Source organism: Bacillus rossius, chromosome 12 (assembly GCF_032445375.1).
Source record: "Bacillus rossius redtenbacheri isolate Brsri chromosome 12, Brsri_v3, whole genome shotgun sequence".
In the NCBI taxonomy this organism is placed as follows: Eukaryota; Metazoa; Arthropoda; class Insecta; order Phasmatodea; family Bacillidae; genus Bacillus; species Bacillus rossius.
Genome location: NC_086339.1, coordinates 17973289 through 17998308, shown reverse-complemented (window position 1 = coordinate 17998308; position 25020 = coordinate 17973289). Strand labels below are relative to the sequence as shown.

At 40.3% G+C, this 25020-nt stretch overlaps 1 protein-coding gene across 2 annotated transcripts in view; it reads right to left on the bottom strand.

Annotated features, from left to right (window-relative positions):
- Window positions 1-25020, bottom strand: part of LOC134537637 (secretin receptor-like) — a 159228-nt gene that overhangs the window by 15272 nt on the left and 118936 nt on the right. For both annotated transcript variants that reach the window (XM_063378302.1, XM_063378301.1), the window contains exons 3-8: window positions 22218-22305; window positions 9115-9245; window positions 7696-7848; window positions 3637-3731; window positions 2509-2656; window positions 658-814 (exon numbers count right to left, since the gene is read on the bottom strand). In XM_063378302.1, coding sequence (XP_063234372.1) covers window positions 658-814; window positions 2509-2656; window positions 3637-3731; window positions 7696-7848; window positions 9115-9245; window positions 22218-22305 — 772 coding nt within the window. The remainder of the gene's footprint in view (window positions 1-657; window positions 815-2508; window positions 2657-3636; window positions 3732-7695; window positions 7849-9114; window positions 9246-22217; window positions 22306-25020) is intronic.

Below are 25020 nucleotides of genomic sequence, written 5' to 3'. Positions count from 1 at the left end.
CAAATTCACGTGTATTTAACAGTATTATATTGCAGAAGGAATTAAATACCTGAATGGGCATGCTATGCCAAAGAAGTTTTCAACAGGTAAATGTGACACAACTGCGTAATAAAAGTTCCAAAAATATCAGTGCGAACTGACATTTACGACTTATCAGGAAATCTGTGAGGTTCACAAGGCCCCCCCCCCTCCTCCCGTGGAAATATGCATGGGGAGGGGGGTGTGGCCCGAGAGTTGTACGCATAGGTTTTAACCAAAACAAGTCATCTCTGGATAGTGTGTTTGTATGTTGTATACTATCCATATTTTTGCCTTCACGCATGCAATAAGCAGAAAATTTTAAAATATACAGAAAGTTTTCCATAAAACATAGTTTCGACATCAAACGTGTTTCACAGTCACACTTTTGCAAGCGCAAACGGGCCCCCTCGGTGAGGGGCTTCTTTATTCCAGGGGCTGAACCCCCCGCCCCCACTTCCAGGTCTAGGCCCATGGTTGGAACTGCTGTGTGTGTGCAAGGGCGGTGAAAATTTCCGCGGGGGCCCCCCTTGTGAATCCTACAGATTTCTTGATAAGTCGGAAATGTCAGTTCGCACTGATCCTTCACAATGCGTTTCTCCGCACGAAGGTGGTGCGGTTGTACATGTATTCACTTACCCCAGCCCAGAATGATGTACAGAGTGATGGAGCTGCTGTCAGTGAAAAGGGCCAGAAATATGAGGTTATGCAGGTACAGTCCTTCCATGAGTATCCACGAGTAGTTGGCCATAATGCAGTAGTGCCACACAGTAGTCCCGAACTTGCACATTGAGTTCTGAAACAAGAACGCGACACAATTCGGTTAGGGATCATCTTGCTTTATTAGTGAAACTCAAACATGAAGGAACTATGTTTTTAAAGTACTATTATGGTAATGCTGCCTTGGTGGCATGTCAATCTAACAATCACACCTGGGCACGCCTACCCGGGCACACACACGGTATTCAGAACTTCAGAAAAAAACCATATGATTTTAAAACCTGCTTAAGATCTGAGTGATGTCTGCTCACGAAAAGCATTTAAGAATACGCTGAGGGTGGATGACCAGTTATATTTCTGTATTGTATTTTTATAAGAGTGAAAATTGCCATGTAATATTACTTTTACCGCTCAAATCTCATAGTTGCCCTATGCACGATAAGGAGCCTTTCACTTAGAGGCGATGCCATTTTTGAACACCAGCGAGATTAATTTGTACTTACCATCCGCCTCACTAACACACACATACTCCTGACACAAATACGCCTCCTTAACCAAGGCAATTTCTGTTTAACTTATAATTTAAAAATTCACACTATTTTTTGGCATGAGGGTAAATGCTACATTACTGCATAGAAAACTACATGGAAATGATGTTAATGTAATACATATTTCAGAATTCGCCTGAGTGATTTTAGGAAACCATGGAGAACCAAAATCACGATCGATCGAGATTCGAACTTTGGTCCTTACGAATGGGAATCCACAACCTTTCCATTTTGCATCTTTGACCTTTTTTTCAGTAAGACCTGTTCTACAATGACACGGAAACGTAAAAATTAAAAAGATTCTGGACCAGTATGATATTCACGTATCACTATCCGTCTGTCAGTTCTACAAAACACAGAAAAATAACAAATGGCAAACAATATTATTAAACTTCATGGCTACAAAAAATAACTTAACTTAAAAATAATAAAGAAATGAGAACAAAAAAAAGTCACAATTTATATATCTATTATTTCCTTGTGAGAAAAGGGAGGGATTGGAATAGGCTGGAGGAAGAAATGCTGGGCATGAAAGTTGCAAGTTATCTGATGAGAAAACTTGAAGAAAAAATTAAAAAAAGGTGGAGGGTGAGGGGGGGGGGGGGGTAAGAGAGAGAAAGGGAAGGTCTCCTTGCCACCGGGCAAAAGCCCAATTACGAGTGTAACATATCAATAAAATCAATCAATAATAAAAAGTAGCCACAAAATAATTATAGAACACTAGATTTACTTGTACTTGAAACAATTTTTTCACGTATTTAAATTGTAAACAAACATGACTATCACTGAGGTCAAATATTCTGCTTCTATCGGTCGACGGAATAACGTAAACGGAATAGCTGAGCAGGTCTGCATGCTTGCCATTGTAGATACTTTGTTCCGTTAGTTCCGTCTCGGTTTCCATGTCCCTGTAGATTGGGCCTTAGAAAAAAATATAAGTATTACTCTGACAAAGCACGCAAGTAAAACATATTGTATCTTAATAGTTTTTTAAAGTATTTTGTTAGTGCCCAAACAATATTTTTTATTCCTAGCTCTACCAATATTAACTTATTATTGTTGTCAACACCATATTAAGGCCTACATATCCAAATATTAAATATATTTTACCATAAAAATATAAAATAAAACTATTCCAATCAAAAGCAAACAAAAAAATCCATGGCAATAACTAAAACCAAACAATTATGATGCTAACTATAAAAAATAGTAACTCGCTTACATTTATGAAAACTTTGTCCTTCACATAGTTTGACGCCAGGCCGACACCATTCAGGTAGATGGAATCCTTCAGGAGCACCACAAAAGCTCGGAGGATGAAAGAGACGAATAAGTGCATGTGGACAACGTTGCGTGGACAGCGCAGACGCCTGGAAGAACAAAAACACTGCCTTAATCACTTGGAAACAAGACCATTGTGAGAACGGGGGGGAGGGGGGTGGGATATTCTCTGGGCCTGTACACCAGAGAGGCCCCGGTTGCGTTTTGAAATTTCTTTAATGCTTGGATTTACCCTGATAGTTGATAGTATGGACAAATTACAAGTCAATTGATAATAGAACTCATAGGAAACTTTACAAGTAATGCAATAAGCACAGATCACATTTAGAGTTAGGGGCCCCCCACACACACACGATCAATCCAGCTCCCAGTTCGGACTGCTGTTTGGATTGAATTGAGGCCCTGTGCCCACACGATCAGTCCTGGTGCTCAGTTTGGACCAAACAGACTGAACTGAAGCCTTCCCCACACACGATCAGTCTTGTGGTTGCTGTTGCTGTTGGGTGTGTCATTTTCATCGTAGAATACGGAAGAAACTTTGGATTTTGCAATTGCAGTTGCACTTTTAATTAATAGAGAATCAACAAAAGAGTATAAACAAAGATGTGCCACGGCACTCAGCTAATGGACTGATGGACTGATTGTTTGGACTGACAAGTTTGGACTGGTGAGACGCTGTTCCCACACACAGCAGTTAGGGCTGAGGGCTCCGACTTTTGATGGGAAGCCATCAGTTCATCAGTCCGTCAGTTCTGACTGATCAGTCCACCGTCCATGCTCACACACACACACGGTAGTTCCAGTTCCGACTGTTAAGTTCTAGATAAGTCAGAACTGACAGTTCAGACTTATCGTGTACGGGGAAGGGGGGGGGGGGATGCCTTTAGGACTCAACAGTAATTTGATTTTTTCTTTTTCATCGTGGGGTTGGTTTGAAAAGTTTTTTATTTATAAAATAATCTAATTGTTTGCTCCCGGGTCATTGGTTTCTCTCGGTGGCCCTGCTTAGAAATGAATCCACGAGGAGCCGAGCACAGGGCAAGAAGTGAACTGGTATGTGGTCACTCACTTGTTGGTGGCAAGAACGAAGAGCGCGATGAGAAGAGTGACTAGCGACAAGGAGAAGCCCAGCTTGGATATCACCTTCATGTACGGAAAGTAACCCTGCGAATAAGAACATAACAGTCAGTACGAACTTGGTGAAATACGAGGCGTGTCCGGGAAGTAAGTACCGTTTTGTCATTAAAAAGAAATAAACTCACGAAAAAAAATGTTTTATTTAAAGTTTTAGTTTACTACATATCCAAATCACATTTTCACATAGTCACCATTCAGTTCCAAGCACTATTCGCAACGCGCTACCAGTTTATTTAACTCCTCTGCATAGAAGTTCGCCGCCTGGGAATTAAATCAGTTGACAATCGTAATTTTTTACATTTTGCTGTAATTGTTGACTCATGTTTCATTAAAGCCACCAAAATTAAGACTTTTTCGTCCCAAAAAACTGTAGCCATTATTTCTCAACTCGAGTACGAAGATAGCTCAAACCTTACTGCGCACCTGTAATTAGGCTACACGCATTGCGTACTCGAAGTCCGTGATGCCTATGGCCGAGGCGTCCGTTCAATTCCCAGGCGGCGAGCTTACATGCGGAGGGGTTAAATAAACTGGTAAAGCGTTGCAAAAAGTGCTTGGAACTGAATGGCGACTATGTGAAAACTTAAATAAAAAAACTTTTTCATGTGCTCATTTTTTTATTAATGACCAAACGGTACTTACTTTCCGGACACGCCTCGTAGTTTTGTGTCCAGATAAGAATTATTGGAAGACCTGCGTAAAATAATACTTTAAGCAAGTTATTCTTTCTTAGCCTCCTCAAAACAAAATTAGCATCACTTAGTGACTTGAAACTATAAATACCAAGAAGTTGTAAATTTTTATACGTTTCAGAAATGAGCTCCAAATGTATGGTAAATTCGTGTAGATATCAAAAACTATTTTGTTAATTTCATGAGAATATTCAGCTGTCAAAGTTAAAATACACCTTGCAGAAACTTGTCAAAATGTTTCACCTTATCTTGAACAGAAATTACCTGTTCCAAATGACAAACTAGAACACGTAGTTTCATATTTAAACTCCTTCGAGAGCAAGAAAGCACTTGGTAAACATGAAAAGTGTACAGATTTAGCTGGACTAGACTCCAGGATGTCAGTCACTCTAGTTGACCTTCCGAATAGAGGATATGTTGTACTGTCCTTTAAGAAATGTAACGATACCCTGTTGCTTAAAAAAATTGGCCTTAATCCTTTTATGTTAGTTTATTACTGTTAAAAGATGAACTTGAAAATATAGAAATGGAAAATTGCCTGAAAATGGTAATAATTTGTAAACTAAAAAACAAATGACTGCCAAAAAGGCCTGTTTTTATTGATTCTACAGGTTATGTTAGCGTCATAAGAATTGGGACATTCTTTCATAACTAGATTCTCACTTAAATCAGTCTTGAAATGAAAGGCTCCTTTTATTAAGGCTGCATCGGTAAAGGATGAATCCTAATTAAAGAGTGAAATAGCTTTAATCCTGCAAATTCGGGACAACATTAATGCCGGATAAACGATTTTTTTCGGATTATCGAACGTCAATATAGTTTTAACGGGAATAACAAGGAAAAAATATTATAAGCATGGAATTCAAAACAAGCTGTAATAAACTGCCCTATAAGAAGAAGGAAAAAATTGCAGGTAAGCATTACTGTTTAAAAAAAGGCTCTTGCTGTCATGTTGCATCCGTGATTCAAATCTCTCCAAAAAAAATCATTACGGATATGTACATGTGAAATGTAAAATGTAACCTGATATAAAACAGGTGAAACAGACTGAAATGGAAATTGACAATTGCAAACAATAGCGGATACAGGAATTTAAAATAAACAATAAAAAAATTACTAAAATTAGACTGCTTTATAAAAAAAAGTCAACAACAATGGGTTTGGATTGTTATATTATCAATCTCATCACGATTCACTTCCTGTGTTGCTTGTTCCGCATTGTTAGAAATCACTGTCAATTTACGGACTTTTCAATGAAGAATTTAACTCAAATAAACAAAGAGTTCTTCGTAATTTAAAATAACTGAATCTTTGGAGGAAAAAATACGCCGTATTTCGACTCCTGAGTGTTATGTTTCGTTCTGAACAAAGGTAAACACACACGTGGAAGAAATAAGATTTTCTTAATGTAGTCTTAATGCTTCTTTTTTAAAATATTTTATTAACATAAAAAGAAAATTCTTTTAGATTCATGTTCAAAGTTAGTGAACTCGGTGTTCTTAAATTTACGAAGACTCCTGGATAATTTGTAAACAGAGTTCTTCGTAAATTTAAGATGAAAATTTGAAAAAAATTAACGGCGTAGGAGATGTGGCAGCTTGCCCTGCATCACCAAAAAAAAATAATAATAACTACTACCTTCACCGAACCATCGCACATTTCTTCGTAACTTCGGTAGGTGGGGAGGATATATTTATCCCCCAATTTTCTTGCCCCCATTATTGTTTTTGCGTCCGCCACTGATAACAATAAAAGCTGCGAGATTTTAAAAACGCCGGCAGGCTCATCGGTGCCAGGTGGCGGCCAAGGTGAACAGCCGGAAACAGGAAGTGAGCCGTCTCGGTCTGTGCCAGATGACAGAACGTGCTAACAGGGCTGTCGAAGGGGAGGGGTGGGTGGTGGGGGACACAATCCCTGGGGCCCGGCTGAGTTTCAAGATTTTTTCTTTAATGCACGAGAGTAAGTACCCTCATAGTACCTATATATAAAAAAAAGAAAAGATTTTATTGCTAATAGACAATCTATCCAACATTCACTACAGTTAAGGCCAAGGTAGTGTTTAGTCTTTAATTATATTTTTTTAATTGTTGGATTTGAAAATAAAATTGTGAGATAGTCTTTCAGTACTCACCAGAGGTGTGCAACATCTAACCTCGATAACGACCAAAATTCATGTGTTCTTCACATTGCAAAATACATTTGTGATACGAAACTCGAAATTTGTATGTACAATTATTTAAAAACAATGCAGAGCGTGATAAATATCAGCAAAATTTGTGTTTTCAACTGCATTTACGGAAGCGAATCACGCGTTAGTTTCCGCGCCCGCCGCTAGAATTCGCCGTCGGAGCAGCTCCGTCGACTATCGAATCATTCGATTTAGCAGAGCGAAATTTTTAAACTATACAATGAAACGACTTCGATAAAATCGAAAAAAAAAGAAGATAAAGTTATCCCTCTGTCTTTGTGAACTTCGGTTCGCGCCATCCGCCACAGATGGCAGCACCAATCACCGTACACCGAGAGCTTAAGGTGGGGTATAGGGGGTCTGACCAAACACTGGTTTCTCTCGACGGCACGCAGGACGGGAAGCCTCCAAGATGTACATCAAGTTTTGTCCCTGCCCGAACACGCACGAATATTCTCCTTCGGCCAACCCCGGGTTTATTTATAATATATATTTATATTTCTCTGTTTATTTTAATGTAGCTATACTAACCTAACTAACCGTCCATAGTGTTTCAAAGTGTTTTAACGTAGCTAACCTACCCGACCACTTTTAATATTTTGAATTCATTTTTACCTGCGCGAAAATGAGACAAATCCCGAGGTTGGCCGATGTACGTCTTAGGCTTCTCCCGCAGGACGCCGGACAGAATAGACCACGATTCCAAGTGCCCAACCCCCCGCGTGGTAGACTCTTTTCTACTCTGTCCAACACTTCATCCAGACCATCCTCTGTCTCCTGCAAATTCCTACACGTTAATGCATGCCAAATTGCATCCCGCATGAATGTGCCCAGGGTTTTCCTTTGTGTCCATGCAGGTTTTACCTGGGCCCAACCTATCTCTCTAGTTATAGTCTAGATTTAAGAGTGAGGGGGAGTTAAGTCATGGCGCCAATCGTTGCCATGGCTGGGCCAATCCCGCTCCTAGCACATGATGCATGCGACCCTCTCCCTGCATGGCTTCGGCCTGAGACGCACTTAGGTCCCTCCCTAACCCGGACCCCTCCAAAATACACTTAGTTTCAGTTAGGTTAGGAAATTAAAAAAAAAATATGAATCGAGCCCGCGTCACCTCGATGTAGGACACGTTGGGCGTGCCGTGGAAGCCGACGACGACGGTGGCCGTGGGCCCGTGCACGCAGCTGCTGAAGTTGGCCCAGTGCGTCTGCAGCTCCGGGTGGACGTACCACCGGCCGTCCTCCGTGCACTGCTTGCTGGCGTTGGCCTGCGACAAGCCGCGGCAAGAGGGTCCTCACAGCCGCGCCCGAGGGAATGTTCGCAGCACCCGCTCGTGTCATGATCTCGAAACACTGAACGTTAGCAACTGGCGGGATCCAGGGGGTCATAGCAGCGTGCTTCCCCCCTCTACCCCGGTCAGGACACTGAATTAATAGTTCACAAACAATTGTATGCGAATACAATACAAAATCACGCATTTGATGTTTGAAATTCGTTTCCATTAAACTACATTCATTTCGTTATGAATGGGTTCTTTTTGATGCTTTTTCACATAAGTTTACTTATTTTTTAAAATTTATTTTATTACATTCGGATACAAATCACTTTTTATTTCTATTTGTATCGAGTGATTTTGTTTGATGTATTAGGTTTCCGACTCATTTCGGGTATATGTGGATATTATTTCATTTCCATTTGTATCGTTTAAGATTATTTCGGTTATTTCACATTAATATGTTCAAGTAGATAGTGCTATAGATGACAGGTCGTTTTTTTTTAAACCACAAATGAAATGTAAATTAAGAATTTCAATCCTGAATGTACTAGACCCTCATTCCGGATCCGGCCATTGAACAGTAGTACTTGCATATGATATGAAACACCGCCATATGAGCAATGCTCGATGGTGCTTCTAGCCGCGATGTCGCAGTCTTCTCGTCGTGCATTGGGGGGAAACTGTGAGATTCCAGCGGTAAAAACTACCTTATATGGCGGAGGAATTAAGGTGAAGTTGCAATGCAAGTCCCTTTGAGTGCTTTCGAGACACTGTACCGGTTGTTTTATGTCTAAAAGTAGCGTTTTAATTTTTTTTTTCACTTTTCTGAAAATAAATCCGCTAAATCCACCTTCAGCATAGTTTTAAATGGTTTTCTTAAACTGGCACCAATCGGATAATTTGAGCAGTTTACAAATAGTTAAAAAAAAAAAAAACTAAAGCCACGTAGCCACAAGTAAACATAAATATAACATCCAAAAAAAAAAATGAAAAAAATTTGTAAATCCCCTACTGTGAACTCCAATATTTCATTTTTTTCCCGCGCTCCTTAAAAATAATAATTTTTTCTCCCTTATTTTATTTTTTTTATACCAAATTAGTTACATATAATTTTAATGAAATGTTACTTTAAAAAAAAATATTCTTTTATTCAAATCCGATATAGTCGATATAAAATCATCGATACCAAAAGGTATCGATGTTTCATACGTGGAACACCGATGCTCGCGATGTATCGAGATATGGGGCGTGCCGCACCTGCGGGTCGAGCCCCACCACGTAGTGCGGGCAGGGCTGCAGGGCCGCCTCCCCGGCGCGCGTGGCGGGCCAGCAGGTCACGTTGTCCCACAGCGCCGGGCAGAACAGCCCGCTGGCGTTCCTCACCGCCACTGCAACACACACGCGCGCTCGCTCCCCCCTCCGGTCCAGCACAAGGTGGGGCTGGGCGCAGGGCCGGCGCGTCCGTACAGGCGAACCAGGCAAACCGCCTAGGGCGCCAAGTAGCCGGGGGCGGCGCAGCACGACACACAACAGCTCATACAACATGTTTAACGATTATTGAAACTAGATGAAAATGGATTTTTGTAACAGTTTGGAATGTTAATATTGATAAAAGTAATTATTTAAAGTCCACGATGACCTGTTTATATTTTGTAATAAGTAAAGAAGTAAAAAAAAAAAAAAACACAAGCCTGTTTACATTTGATTGTTGACAAAATCTTAGGCTTACGTGATGTATTTTGACTTTTGAGGCAAGGGAAATTTTTTTTGTGGTGTCCGGCCCGGAGGGGGGGGGGGGGAGGCATTAAGGTTTTTCGCCTAGGCCCTAGGGCGCCAATTTACTTTCCACCGGCCCTGGCTTGGCGGACCCATGGGTCCTGGGCCCAGTCCTGTTCGTTTGTGTCTCTGTGCGTGAAATTATTCAGGGGCGCAACAACTAAATTTCCAAAAGGAGGGGGGGGGGGCAATATACCTTTTTATAAAGAATCATCGATCCCTATTGAAGCGGGGGGTCCGGGGGTCCTCCCCCGGGAAAAAATTTGTATTTCAAGGTGGAAAATGTTGTTATTTTAGCAGTTTTATTATCTAAAAATTGATTACACAGCACTTTCTTTGCCCCCGTTTGCCCCCACTTCAAGGTTTCAGAAGGGGAGGGGGGGGGGGCAAAATACCCTTGCCACCCCCCCCCCCTGTTGTTGCGCCCCTGAATAAATATACATACTTGCTGTCGTTATTTTAAAGTAAATAAAGTCGGTTTACGGACGATAGTTCAACGTGACAACGTCATAACAAAACTTTGATGAAATGAATTGCAATACTTTCATGAATAAAATTGAATCATTTTTTTTATTGAATTATCACTATTTCGTATGGATACAAAGAAGAGGAGTGAAATGAAATCTACAATTTAATTTGATAAATTTAACTTTTATTCGCACTCGTTAATTCAAACATGTTTGTTACTTTTAACTAAGAGATTATTTTAAATATATTTTTTGTACATGTTTGCTTTTTAACTTGTTCCAATCTGTGTTATTCTGTTAAGGATAGGACGATGATAGAGAATGTTGGAAACGAATGGGAGTGATTCAAGTTTAATAATGTGCCTCGAAAAAGTCAAATGGATGGTTGTTCCAATCGAGTGGAAGAGAGATAGATGCGGCGCAAGCGTACAATGAGCGTAACGGGACACAGCGTAACGGGACAATGTGCGTAACGGGACACTTTTACGTGCGTGCAGCCGGCGTTCATCGATTTATTAGACGTTGCCACGTCGAAAAAAGGGGGGTTGTCTGTAAAGTCGGTTTACGGACGATAATTTTACGTGATAACGTCATAAGAAAACATTGATGAAAAATTGCATATTTTATTTAATTTTCAAATATTATTTACAGTTTTTGCAAATTAAATATAAATAATTTGTTTAAATATAATCACGAACAATTAGTTAAAAAGCCCGCCTTTACCTATTTGATATTATAGAAGATTTTCTCGCACGGTGGTTGGCCGGTTCTTGCACGCTCGGCTCAGGCGGAACGTGACAATTTTTTCGTGCGTGCTGCCCGGCGTTCATCGATTTATAAGACGTTATCACGTCAATAATAAATTTTATAAATTAATAAAGCTTAGTTTGGACTTATAAAATAAGTAACCATAATTATTATCCTGTATGTACAGGTTAAATAACATTGTTAAAAGAGTGTAGGTAAGAAATAACCATGCAATTATAATGTAGCACGTGATTGTAAAATTTTAACATGAAGGGGGGAGGGTCCAGGGCCCGTGAATTAATGTGGGGGCCATTCAGTCCAGCACCAACTGCTGGCGCCAGTAGCTCTGCGGGGCCCTGGAGGCCTTCCCCCGGAACTTTTGGAAAAATCTACTCTTTCAAACAGTTTTTTTAAACCCAACCTGGGATTCAAATTTCGACGATGGTTTTACTTGGAACACGCCTTGATTATTTGTTGTATTCATTATTTTTCAAAGGGCGCATTAGTTACCTTACGAATAACTATGCATATAATTACTAAAAAGGCTTAGGTATATCTCAGAAAGTTTAGCTCTAAACAAAAAAAACGGTGAAATTTTTTTTTTACTTATGCCCTTTCGAAAATATTTTTTTTAATATGCTTATATCTTTGAAGTTTAAAAAAAATTATCAAAAACCGTTGGTATTTTGTCTTTTATGTATATAACATATGTTTGTAAGCCCAAAAGTGTTTTAGGCATATTTGATTTTGTGTGGTTATGTCCTTTCGAATTTTTATCTCATGTTCTTCTTTTCTTGCTGCTAAAATCATCAGTAAATAGCACAAATGCATTATATATATATATATCTTTTAAATACAAATTTCGTGTACCTACATTAAATTTAAGGATTTGTTGTATTCATCATTTTTCAATGGGCGTCTTAGATGCATTACAACCTCCTAGAAAAAAAAAAATATTATTCTTCGAGATCAAAGCACGGGCATAATTTACGTATACAAGAAAATTAACAAGGTTATAATAGAACACTATATATTTTTTGTGCTTGGAACAGTTTTTAACGTATTTAGAACATAAACATGGTTACCACCGCAACAGAATACTCGGCTTCTATTGGTCGTACGGAACAACGTAGACGGAAGAGCTCAGCATCGCCGACTTAATCTGTACGCGCGCCCCTGTAGAAACTCTGTTCCGTTCTCTTGATTATTACACGCAACACTCTGAAACTATTCAATAATATTCTCAAATTCCACGTGAAAGAAATCACGGGAACAGCAAGTAACCTTATATATTATTTATAGCCATTACACGTGTGTCCTTCCAAATAATGTAAGTAGATATAAAAACGAGTGCAAGAGGGCCACTGAAAAGGACAGTTAAACTTCTTAAGGCATTTTCACACGATAAAAAGTTTTTTTTTATTGGATACATTAAATTCAATAGCTCTAATTCAAAGACACATGCGAACGCACTTCGAAGATTACACTACATATATGAAAATTAAAATAATAATAATTTAGTTGAAAATAATTTAATACTCAATTCAATTATTTGAACTATTTTATTAAAATTTTAGGCTTGTATAAATAACCATTTATTTTCGTTCGGAAATTGTTTTTGTTTTATTCAATATTGTGACGGATAAACTGCTTTATAACGGCTTCTTTACCATAAAACTGTATTGATATTTCATAGTTGCATATTATTAAGTTAATTGTTTTTATTTGTTAAAATAAGTTTTAAAAAACATTTTACAAAATTAATTATTTCTTTTTGGAACACTTTAAATTGCTACAGAAGTATTTAAGCAACTCTAAGTTATGGATGAATAATTCCTCTCAAGAAAATTAGGACAGCTCCCAAAAAAAAAAAAAATCTTTCAATGGAATTGGAACATTCAATCATTTGAACGACAAGACGGCTGCGATACTACGTATTAGTGACTTCATATTGCTTTCCGAGGAATTGAATTCGATGAATCTGTGATTTGAAGCAAATTTAGATCGCGCGCGAGCACTTTTCAATTGTTTCCGCTCTGTCTGCTCGGAATTATCAGTGTAAGTGTGACCGCGCTTTGTCCTGTTTTCATTAAAGGGTGCAAGAAAGGTTGTCAGGCTAGCTCGTCCATGCTCCAGTGTCCTGATCTGCATTTAAGGGGCCCGCCTCGTCAGGGGTGTATGTGTGTTAGTGAGGCGGGATGATAAGCGCGACGCTCGCTGGTGCTTCCAGCGCGTTATAGCCTCTAAGCACAAGTCTGTGAACTGGCGCGCATTCGTCTCGTCGTCACAAGATAACTGTGAAATTTGAGCGGTGACCGTAACATTATATGGCGGAGAAATGAAGATAAAGGTGTTATGCAAGCCCCTTAAGTACTTTCAAGAATCTGTACTGATTGTTTTATGCCTAAAAATTACTCTGAAAACACGCGTTTTAGGCATTTTAACGCTTCTAAAAATACAGTTTAAAAACTTAATCCGAAATTAAAAGTACTTTTCGGTCCTCAGCGAACTCTTAAATGCTATTCGTAAATAGGCCCCACTCGGATATCTTGAGTAGTTTTGAAATCGCGTTGTTTTTCCTGAAGCTCTGCACACCGTATGTGTGCCCAGGTAGGCGGGCCCCTTAACAGCGTCATGAGTTGGACGGAAGAGACACTTCACGCGGCTAGTCACTCGAATATTAATTGTGCCCCAACAAAGTTGGCGGAACTACTTGTTCAGAACACTCCTCGCTTTAATTGCGACACGATTCACCAGCAAGTTTAAATTTCTGCAGTTACTTAGAACCTTATAATTCTATCTCAGATTACCAAAATCACAACGAAAACTCTGACATCCTAAAAATTGTCGACAAAGTAAGGCTCGGAAAGCTAGCATGTGAAGGATAAATGTCGTAAAACCTTTACTACGCTTATGTACGCTAAATAGTGGCGTCTGCACACTGTACACGAAGCCTTTTCGGCGCGCCCGCATATTTACCTTCGTACAACTTGATGCCATAACAGTTCCGAAATTTACAGAAGTTAGTCACTCGCTCGTGCAACTTCGATAGCACTGTTATACGATTATAGCTACAACAGGGCTCCTGCGTCCCTGGTTCATAAATCGAAACCTGGATGAAAATATAGAGCGGACCACGAGTCCGCGCATGGTAGACCCCACGCATGGTAGACTCTTTCTACTCTGTCCAACTCTTCTTCCTGAACCATCCTCTGTCTCGCTGTATTCTCCTACACTTAATGCATGGGAATTTTCTCCCCGCATGAAAGTGCCCAGGTTTTTTTTCCTGTGTCTGTGCAGGTTTTTACCTGGGCCCAACTTATATAGTAGTTTAGTCCAGAGTTACGAGTGAGCGGAGTTAGTCGTGGCTTCTATCGCTGCCATGGCTGGCCAATCCCCTCCTAGCACAAGATGCACGCGACCCTCTCCATTCTTGGCCAATCCCAGCCTGACTAGGAGTGAAGGTTCTACCCTAGGTCCCTCTCTAGCCTGGACCTTCCCAAACACACAGCAGGCGGTTAAAAGCAAACTTTAGTTTGACGGTAAAGAAAAAAAATTGGTTGTCTGTAAAGTCGGTTTACGGACTATAGTTTAACGTGACGTCATAACAACATTGATGAAATGATTGCATATTTTGATGAATAAAATTGAATCATTTTTATTTAAATAATAAAATAATAAATACTTGAAGTTATACTAGTAATCAGATTTCTAAAATGCAAGAATAATTAACCTTTATTGCCGAAATTGTTGTTTTAATAAGCAATGAAAACCACATTAACTTTTCACTTCACTTTATAAACAGTCGACGAAACAGTTCACGTGTAGATGACTTGTAATTAATTTTAAAAACTGACGTTTAGCTATAAAGTTTAAATATAATTATCAAAAAGTTTTCATATAAATAAACAGTAATCAAATATCTATCATGAATTATATGAATCATCATAATTTTTTAGTCATTTGTAACATAACCTATTATTACTGCACTGGCCGACAGCGTAACGGAACACAGCGTAACGGAACAATGAGCGTAACGGGATACAGCCTAACGGAACAATGATCGTAACGGGACACAGCGTAAAGGAAAAATGTGCGTAACGGGACATTTTTTCGTGCGTGCAGCCGGCGTTCATCGATTTATTAGACGTTGTCACGTCAAAAAAATGTCTATTATTACGGAGAGCGATTTCGACCACACTTGAGATTTTTGGGACCTCTAAACCCATACATACAATCAATATATCAACCCCATTTCCCCCCCCCCCCCACCCCAATTGCGTACGCCACCGTCGATGTCGTCTGTTCATTTCACTGCTTGCTGTCTTTTGTCCGGTCGTAAGAATCTTCTAGCTTTTTTTTGTTGGTTACTCGGCCTTCGGGACGTGTCCGAACTATCGACGACCCAACGAGAACGTCAGCTTAATGTATATTGACACGCATTCCAACGTGGATTCAAATAATAACGCTTAGTTCATGGTTTAATAACATTCATTAATGTATTTTAAAAAAAATGTGAGCGAGTCTTTCAGTAGATGTGTAACATCTAACCCCGGTAACGAGGAAATTAACGTTCTCTCATGCTACAAATACACTTATAATACGAACTCGAGCACGAAATTTAACGTAGAATTCTTATAATAATGCAGAGCGTGATAAATACACGCATATTCTGTTTCTAACTAAATTTCTGGACGCGAATCACACGTAGTTTCCGCACCCGCCGCTAGAATTCGTTGCCGGAGCAGCTACGTCGTCTATCATTTGCAGACCGAAATTTTAAAACACAGAATGAAACTGCTCCTATGAAAGCGAAAGGAAAAAAATTCGTAAATACTTAACCTCGGCTACGGACTAAATTTTCGACAAGGAATTTTATTAAAATACAGCCCCTCTTGATAAAATTCACTTAAAAGTTAATACTACGAAGTTTCCCTTTGCCTTCGGGAACTTAGATTCGCGCCATTCGCCACAGATGGCAGCACCGTGGTTACACATTTCCGTTCCACGCGACTTCCGTTCCATTCACGAAATTACTCCTATACACCAAATGCCGTGTACCGCGAGAGCTAACATGTTACACATAAAATATAAATTTCGTTGCAACGATTATGACTGGCGTGAATGAAATACAAGATTGACACCTCGAAGAATTCGCGGGGTAAGGAGAAGGAAAAAAAAAAAAAAAAAAACGTATCTTTCCGTTAACATTTAATAATTGAAACTTAATTTGATAGAGCGCTTGGATTGTGTGGGATCACGCGTCTGGTATGGGTTGGGGGGGGGGGGGGTGTGCAAACACACTTTCGCCACGCACGGGCGCCGGCCGGCAATTACTGTAACAGCCCCGACATGGGCGGGGCAGGCAGGGGATGTTGTTGCCGATGTTTACCGCGCCTATCGGGTGGCGCGACGCGACGGCTCGTTATTAACCTGACGCATCCGCTTCTGCTTATTTTTTTAATATTTTTTTTTTTTAACGGATGACGTCCGGCGGCCACGTCCTCTGTACACCGGCTGATGAGCGCCGGCCCCAAACAATAATAATAATAAAAAAAATTAATCTCTCAGGAGAAGCTAAGTGGCGTGACCACAGAATACGAGCAAGCGGAAAAAATTTGACTCGAGGCCGCAGCCTAACGAACGGCGGGATCAACACATTAACTTAGATATACGTTATTTAGAAACACACAACGCCTAAACACGCAACTTAAGACATTCATATCTTCGGGCAAGAAATTTGATATCTAAAATATTATACCTACTTTACATGTACCCGCGTCTTACTTTTAGTTAACCTCTAAGCGATCGCTATTTATTTACTCTATTACGACGTCATCAACTCTACTTACCCTACCGGCAATAAAGTTACTCTTAAAAATAGTATATAAAATATTATAATTACTATAGTTGACGACGTATTCGTTCATGTAAGCAATGCGTTTTTAAGAACCCTGCAAAAGTATTTAGATTTGCATTTATAAATATAAAATTCACAAATGTACTTATAGGCCCTATAAAAAATAAAAGGTAAAGTCCGCTTTTTCATTGTAGGTCGACACCTTATAAATCCTACCAAAAAATAAATCTAACCTGACACCGCTTGAGTGCTTGCTAGACTTAAACACGCCGTGTTATTCTTCTCTTCGTAGCCTGCAGATGGAACGAGAATCTCCTGGGCCAATAAGAATGCCTCTATTAAAAATGCAGGTGCTGCACTGCACAACGCCCCGTGGTTCACCTTAAAGCAATCATCAACAATTCAACAAAGGAGCAAGGAGGAGCTGCGATGTTTCGGGAAGTACCCGCTCTGGCACGGCAGATATCCGCGAAATACTACATCTCTTAGAGCCCGTCTACAATAGTCCGAACCTGTGCGTGGTCCGTGTCCTTATCCGAATGTGAGTGACGTCACATTGTCTCACCGAAAACTGCCCTGTCCACAATTGCGATGTCCGATGTCCGAATGTATTGATTTCTGAAGTTGTTACCAGAGCGCAGTAAATGTGCCAAACCAAATGTTTTTGTTTATTTTTTGATGCTTTGTAATTTGAGATTGAACTTATGAAAGTTGTGGGAGTTCAATATTATATATTTATTCAGTAAGGCAAAGTGGCTCTTCTTGACTTACAACACCTTCCAGTTTCTTCAATAACAAAAACAAACACCTCGTTTTCAAACGGGAACCGGAAATTCAAATATCGTGAGTGTTCTGTTCTTTTTCTGTGTCCGAAGTACACAGGTTGGGACAAAAAGTTCAAATTGACGAATGTCTTCGGACCAGGTAGGTTCGGACTTTCACCCACTTGACGCATGACGTCAGAGGGTCACGTGGACCAATCAGCGACGAGTGTCCTTCGAACACAGTTTAGGAAATTGCTATTGTAGACGGGCCTTTATTGGTGGAGGCCCCGCCCGCAGCCTCGCCATTGGTCCCTGGAGAGACACATCGGAGTCGCAACCGCGGCGAACAGAAACATTCTAGCCATGACGGCGGGCACAGCTTCGCGCTGTTTGATAACTGCTCGTCGTATCCGAGTGGTATCAGTGCACGAAAAGCATTTATGAATGCCCTACGCTGAGGGCAGACGAATAGTTCTTGTTTCCGTATTTCGTTTTTTAAATGGTATGTTTAGGAGAGTGAACATGGCTAAAACGCGTGTTCTCATAACAACTTTCAGGCACGAAACAACCGTTACAGGTTCTCGAAAGCACACGGGGGACTTGCATAACGCCTTTTATCTCCATTTCTCCACCATATAATGTTATGGTCACCGCTCAAATTTACGACGAGGAGGCTGCGCGCCAGTCCACAGCCTCGCGCTTGGAGGCGACACCACTCTAGAAGCACCATCAGCGAGGTAAAGTTCTAAAGCTGAAGTTACTCTGATTGGCAAAACAAACCGTAGCTGTATGAAGGCCAGTGCTAAAAGTTAGATTAATGGCTTAGAAGGAAAACCCGCTAAGAAGAGTCAACAATAAGTCATCATGAAGTGAGCATTGTTAAAAAAAAATCTAACACACATCAGCAAAGAATTAGCGTTAAACATCATTATAACAAAAAAAAATATCTAAATGAAAAAAGGGGAGGGGTCGCTTGATTTTTTTTTAAAATTTCATTTATTAACAGGACAAAAGATTGCACACACTAACGCCCTAATGTCTTACCTTCATGATGAGGAAGAGGCTGTTATTATTACATCTTCCAATGGGAGTCTGCGTCGCCCGTCAAAAAACTCAGCAGGACGAATCACGAAATGCGAAATCGGTCGATGGAAGTCGCCGTCGACAAAAAGGATTCGTTTCGCGAGTCACGACCGCGAGAAAGTCGGAGACCATCACCCCGCCGTGATTGGCCGACTGCGTTGCTTATGGAACAGCGAGTGGGATCGCGGTCGGGGTCGATTGGCATGCCGTCCGCGCTTCGAGCTATCGAGCTATCGAACTATTACGGGACAGTTCTCGGGGAGACTGCTCCCATTCCCGCTAACAGTGGCTCGAGACGAGAGCTCCCGGGAGCGGTTAGGTCCGCCGCAGCGAAGGAATCCGACGAGCTGTGAATGCGGGAGAAAACTTTGCGCTCGGCACGGATGTAAGAAGTTAAGGGAGTCGGTGTGTGTAATCTTCTCACCAGGTTAGCAAAACATTTTTGATGTGCAACATCTTAGCTCTCGGTATACGACTTTCGGTGGAATGTAATTTCGTGAATTGAACGGAAATGTGTAACCACGGTGCTGCCATCTGTGGCGGATGACAAGAACCGAAGTTCATAGAAACTGTTCAGTGAATTTTTAACAAGACGGGAAGAATTTTAATAAAATCCCGCGTCGAAAATCAAGTCCAAAGCCGGGGTTGAGTATTTTTTCAAGTCTTTTCCGCTTTCATCGGAGGCGTTTCATTATAAAGTTTTACCTTTCGCCTACGTTGATGGTCGACGTAGCTGCTCAGGCAGCAGATTCTAGCGGCGGGTGCGAAAACTACGTGAGATTTGCGTCACGAAATGTAGTTGAAAACACAATTTGCTTATGTTTATCACGTTCGGCATTATTTTAAAGAACTGCACGTTAAATTTCGTGTCCGAGTTTCGTATTGTAAGTTTATTTGCAACATGAGAACACATGAATTTGCTCGTTACCAAGGTTAGATGTTCACACATCACTGGCGACTACTGAAAGACTCGTTCACACACACACACACACACATATATTATAATGCAGTTTAACGATGATTCCTCGCTGATGTGTAGGGGCAGGCATTTTTCGCGAATAAATCTGAGCGCCTATTAGACTGCAACAAGGTATATTCTCAGCAGCGGTTTCTTCCTTGTGACTGGCGGCCGTCTGCGAGAGAAGTCGTTGCCTTGCCTGACCGAGCCACTCAGGACGCGTTTACTTCCGCACTGAATTACTGTGATTGGTGTTGTAACAACCAACGTGTACCTGAAAGAAACTCACCCAATTACAAAACACAGACGATGCTACAGTGTTTTAACTTTCAGCTAGTCTCTGAATCTTTTCGCGAAATATTCATGGCCCTACTGATGTGTTATTAACTAACATCCTTGTTTAAAACGCTCACTTTGTGGTGACCAATTTTTACGATTATTCCTAGCGAGTTCCTTTCATGCTATTAAACTTTTAGCATCAGCCTCTAAACAGCTATGGTTTGTTTTGCTGACCAGTTCCCGACCGGAGTCAGGGCCAGTGCAAGGTAAATTGGCGCCCTAGGCGAAAAACCTTAATGCCCAAAAAAAAATTTCCTTGCCTAAAAATACATCACGTAAGTCTAAGATTTTGTCAACTATCAAATGTAAGCAGGCTTTTTTTTTTACTTTTTTACTAATTATAAATCATAAAAAGGTCACTGTGGACTTCAAATAATTACTTATATCAATATAAACATTCCAAACTGTTATTAAAATCCATTTTCATCTAGTTTCAATAATCGTTAAACATATGATATGAGCTGTTATGTGTCGTGCTGCGCCGCCCCCAGCTACTTGGCGCCCTAGGCGGTTGCCTAGTTCGCCTGTATGGACGCGCCGGCCCTGGTCACAGATGGAATGTCACGACGTGCCGAGGTATAGGAGCAGCACCCACGCGCGGACTCGGGCAGGACATCAGACCTGCACAGCAAAGCACGGGGTCCTGTCCACACCTCCACGCGCGGTGGCACAAGTCGACGGCGGAACTCCGCGGCAGTCAGTCCCTTCCTTCGTCACGTCGAGCTGAGACCAGGCCGTCAAACTTCGCGCCGTCTCGCCAACAATGGCCGCGACTTCAAAGGCACGATGGGCGAAAACTATCCCCCGGGAGGCGAGTAGCTTGCTGCGTGTCACGAACCAACCGGTTATAAAATAATAAAAAAATTCACGTGTTCTCAAGTTGTTCACATAAACTTTCCAACAAGGAATTATACTTGTTATAATTCATTCAACAGTTGATAACTTTAAAGTTCCCGCACACATTATAAATTATACTTCTATGGCATTACTAAAATATTAACCTGAAACATTTTGAAACACATATTATAACACGTATAGGTATAATTGTAAATTTGCTTTTACTCAAACGACTGAAATCAATCTGTAAATTCTTCCTACAAAATAACGTTAACCGTATTGAGCTAATTCAACGTTATTTTAAGAAGTAAAAAAAAAATATCCAGTGACGAGATTAGAACCACGGCCCTTGAGGTTTACAAGCAGGCGTTACCGCTGTGCTTCCGAGCCCGTTTACATGTTGCAAGGTTAATATTGTTACGAGCGTAATGTGGGGAGATAACTGGGTTCGAAGGTATTGCCCAAATTAATTGGTTTTAAGTTTTATGTCTACACCACAAATTTAATTCACTCGAGATCTCTGTCTACAACAATTAGTCTTACACTGGTCATTTCAACATTGACACTTTCCATTGGAGCTTGGCTCGACAGTGGCTCGCTCTTCTGTCTCCGCTTCCTTCGCACACTCACCCACACCGCGCCGTAGCACAGTCCTCAACTATCGCTCGTCGCACCCGACCGGCTCGCCAGGCATTCACTCGCAGGTATCGCCTCCCGAAAGGTCCGGTTCGCTCAGCAAGGGCCACTTGCCCTCTTCACCTCCCGCTGATCGCACGGGCATCGCCAGCATCACACTCCCCGAGGGGGAAGACTCTCTCTGCTCTTCGCACGGAACTCTCACGGGGCCGGCGTCGCTGCTTTTATACTTTCGGCAGACTTTCTGGAACCGCCGGCGGCGGGGGAGGAGGGGAGGGAGGGAGGGTGGAAGTGTTGAGTCACCTTGGGCCGACCCGACGCCCGAAAAGTCTACATATTGTTTTTTTTTTTTTTGGGAGATTTAAGAAAATATTTACTGCTTTATGGTTATGATACTGCGAGTTATTAATTACACCAAAGCACTAAGCAACTGAAATAATTAGAAGCCTTTTATCTGAGACAGGTCAAAGACATGTTAACCAAACGCTACAAATCTAACCATTGCTAGATTTTCTATGTGTTAATAACTTATTCGTTCCAAAAAATTTTTTTCCTTCAAATAATTTGAGGAGTAAAAACGTGATTGAATAATAAACACATAAACTTTCATATTTACATATTAGTAGGAGAGGGGATGTGTTATCCGGTACCTATACGGCATATTTGTTTCAAATTTGATCGAAATCAGTTCAGCAGCGAAGACGAGGTGGAGTAACAAACATCTACACTCACAAACTATTACACTTACGCACACACACACGAACTAAAATGCATTCCGGGTACTACAGCTAATTAATAAACAAAGAAGTGTGTACGGACCAAGGTAATATATGGACAGTTTGGACTGTAACATAACCGCGGCATGGACGAATACAGACCGAAGCAGCACTGACCATTGCTTTCTGCGCCGTGGCATTGCTCCTTATAGTAGCGCAGAATTTGATCCTGCTGGGCGCCGTTTTCTATCGACAGCTCCGTGCTCTGAAACAAAGAGTTCGTTATCAGGCGTTGGGTGTATCAGTTCATGGACAGAGCCCGATTACGACGCGGACTCACAGAAAAATTAAGACTTGAAGCACATCAACATTTGCTTTCGGACAACAGTGATATTGACGACTGAGCCAGTTATAAACAACTATAAGAGGTGTTTACACAATCACTTGTAGCCTGCCGAAGAGTTATTGACCAATGAGTAGAGACCTGCAAAATTCGCGGTTTCGATAGCCTTCAGGATAGACTGCACATACCCCTGTACACTCGGGCAAATAACGCAAGTTCATTGGCTGCCGACTTGTAAGTCGTCTCAGCTGGTTTGTCTGTGATTCGATCCTTCTTTGGTTGAAGGTTTATAACTGGTTGAGATTCGCCCAGATAGCCAATAGCAAAATTATCTAAGAGGTATATGTGTTTGAATTCTAGCCTATCACCGAATGAATCCGCGAATTTTGCAGGTCTCTACCAATGAGTAGAGACAGGAAAAATTCGCGGATTGAATGACCTCTACGAAAGCCTCCACAATCCTGTGCTTACTCTAGCGAGTGCCACCTGTTCATTGGCTGCTGGCTTGTGAGTCGTCTCGACTGGGTGGCCTGTGATTCGATAATTCTATGATTAAGGGTCTCTCATTGGCCCACAGTCCTCCAGATTAAAAGTGAACCAATGGCAGAAGCCGCACAAAGGTATATATATATATATTAATGTTAGCATATCACGAAATGAATTCGCGAATTTTTCCGGTCTTTACCAATGAATGAGCATTCTAAAAAGTCTTGACTATGTATAGGCAAGTTGAGTCTAGCATGGAGTGAGATAATCGTGGCTCTATAGATGGAGTGGGTGTCTATTCTAAATTTAAAGTCCCTCTGGTAAACAACTGGTTAGCAAAACAAACCATCGCTGTATAAATACTAATGCTAGAAAATTGTTTAACAGCTTGAAAGGGGCTCGCTAGGAAGAATTGTAAAAAAATGTCGTTATGTAGTGAGTACTGTCAAAAAAAAGCTGTTAGGGAAATTATGCACCGCCATCTTGGATTTTCACATAATTTTTTGCTGTAAATATACATATTTTTTACTATTTGAAGCTCCGCGAGAAAAAAACAACTTATTATTAACTAAAAAGCTATGATACGTTTTTAAATTTTAGTTGTTTTTTTAGATTAGGAACCGTAATTTACTGGTACACAATTTCATAACTAAGAATTGGGTTTAAATATATAAACTGAATTACTTTAATTAAATGTTTATTCATTTATTACAGTAAAAAAAGCCATAACCATAATTATGTATGTATCTCAGTGAAACAATGTAACAAATATAGCTTATTAAATTTACTTATCGAAATACTTATTGAAAGTTAACAAACTTATTCAGCTATTAACATTGCAATGTATCCAATATTTTGGTCAAAAATTTATTTACAACTAAAATATCTAGGAGCAATATCGTTTGACAAATGTTGTGTGTCTAGAATTTTTAACCAAATTATTTCTAATATTCATAACCTCTTACAGATACTAGAATGATAAACAACGATGTTACCAATTAATATTTATCCTTCAAAACTTAATATTACAACTGTATAAACATCAGAATAATTTATCTAACGTAACCTACGTACATCTTAATTAGATGATAGTGGAATACGGTATCGGACTTAATAGTGTGGAGTAATGGGGTGTACTTAAGTCAATTATTTCAAAGACTATATCTTACACTTACAATCCACATTCTATATACGAATGAGGTTTGATTAAAAGTCACCCCATCCCTCGCCTTGCAGTCTCTCAGGGACATAATCAACCAATAATTAAGCGCATTGGTAATAGCAATTACCGCTAAGTAATTAAATTCTGAGAAAATTTAATCTACTAAAGTGGTTTATGATGAAACATGTGCTCAGTTTATACGAAAAGAAAACCAAACAGAGTCCTGCGAAAACATAACGTGGTTTTTGCTGTTATCACAAATGAAAATTAATCCTCATAAAAAATAAAATTCCTGGTTTATTTTCTTCATAGTAAACTGTGAATTAAATGTCCACCGCGAAGTCTGTAGTAGTATTTACGATTTTTGCTAAAGAATTTAATTTTGGCCTTCATCGTGTTTACCGTTCCGAACAAAAACTCAAAAAACAAAGTACCTATGTGTTTTCATTTAAGACACTTGGCATCAAATGGAGATCAATAACTGCACCACATACTCTTCTACAATCGTGCAAGTATCGTGGTAATAGCGGTAAGCGCGCAATTTTTTCTCACATAGGTTCAAGATAAGGGGAGTAAGATCTGGCCTGACATCTGGATTATTTCCCTCCTCCATTCCATGTATAGGCTACGTTCCCGCCCGTACAGACGTACGACCTCGTCATGTTTTTTTTTTTTAAATTAACTTTCGTCAATTAACAACACTAGCCTTAACTTTAAGCTCCTCTTAACATCACTATCCACAACACGGGATTCTCCAAGGTCCACTCTACAATGACACGGAAGCGGAGACGGATCACGTAAACACTAAAGCATACGAAGACGGGGCGTATGGATTAGCTCGGCAATGCTCAGCTCTTCCGTTTACGTAGCTCCTTGCGACCAATAGAAGCCGGGTACTTGGCCGCGGTGGTAGCCATGTTTGTTTACGTTTTAAATCTGTTAAAAATTGTTTAAAGTACAAGAATATTTTATGTTCAATCATTAATTTG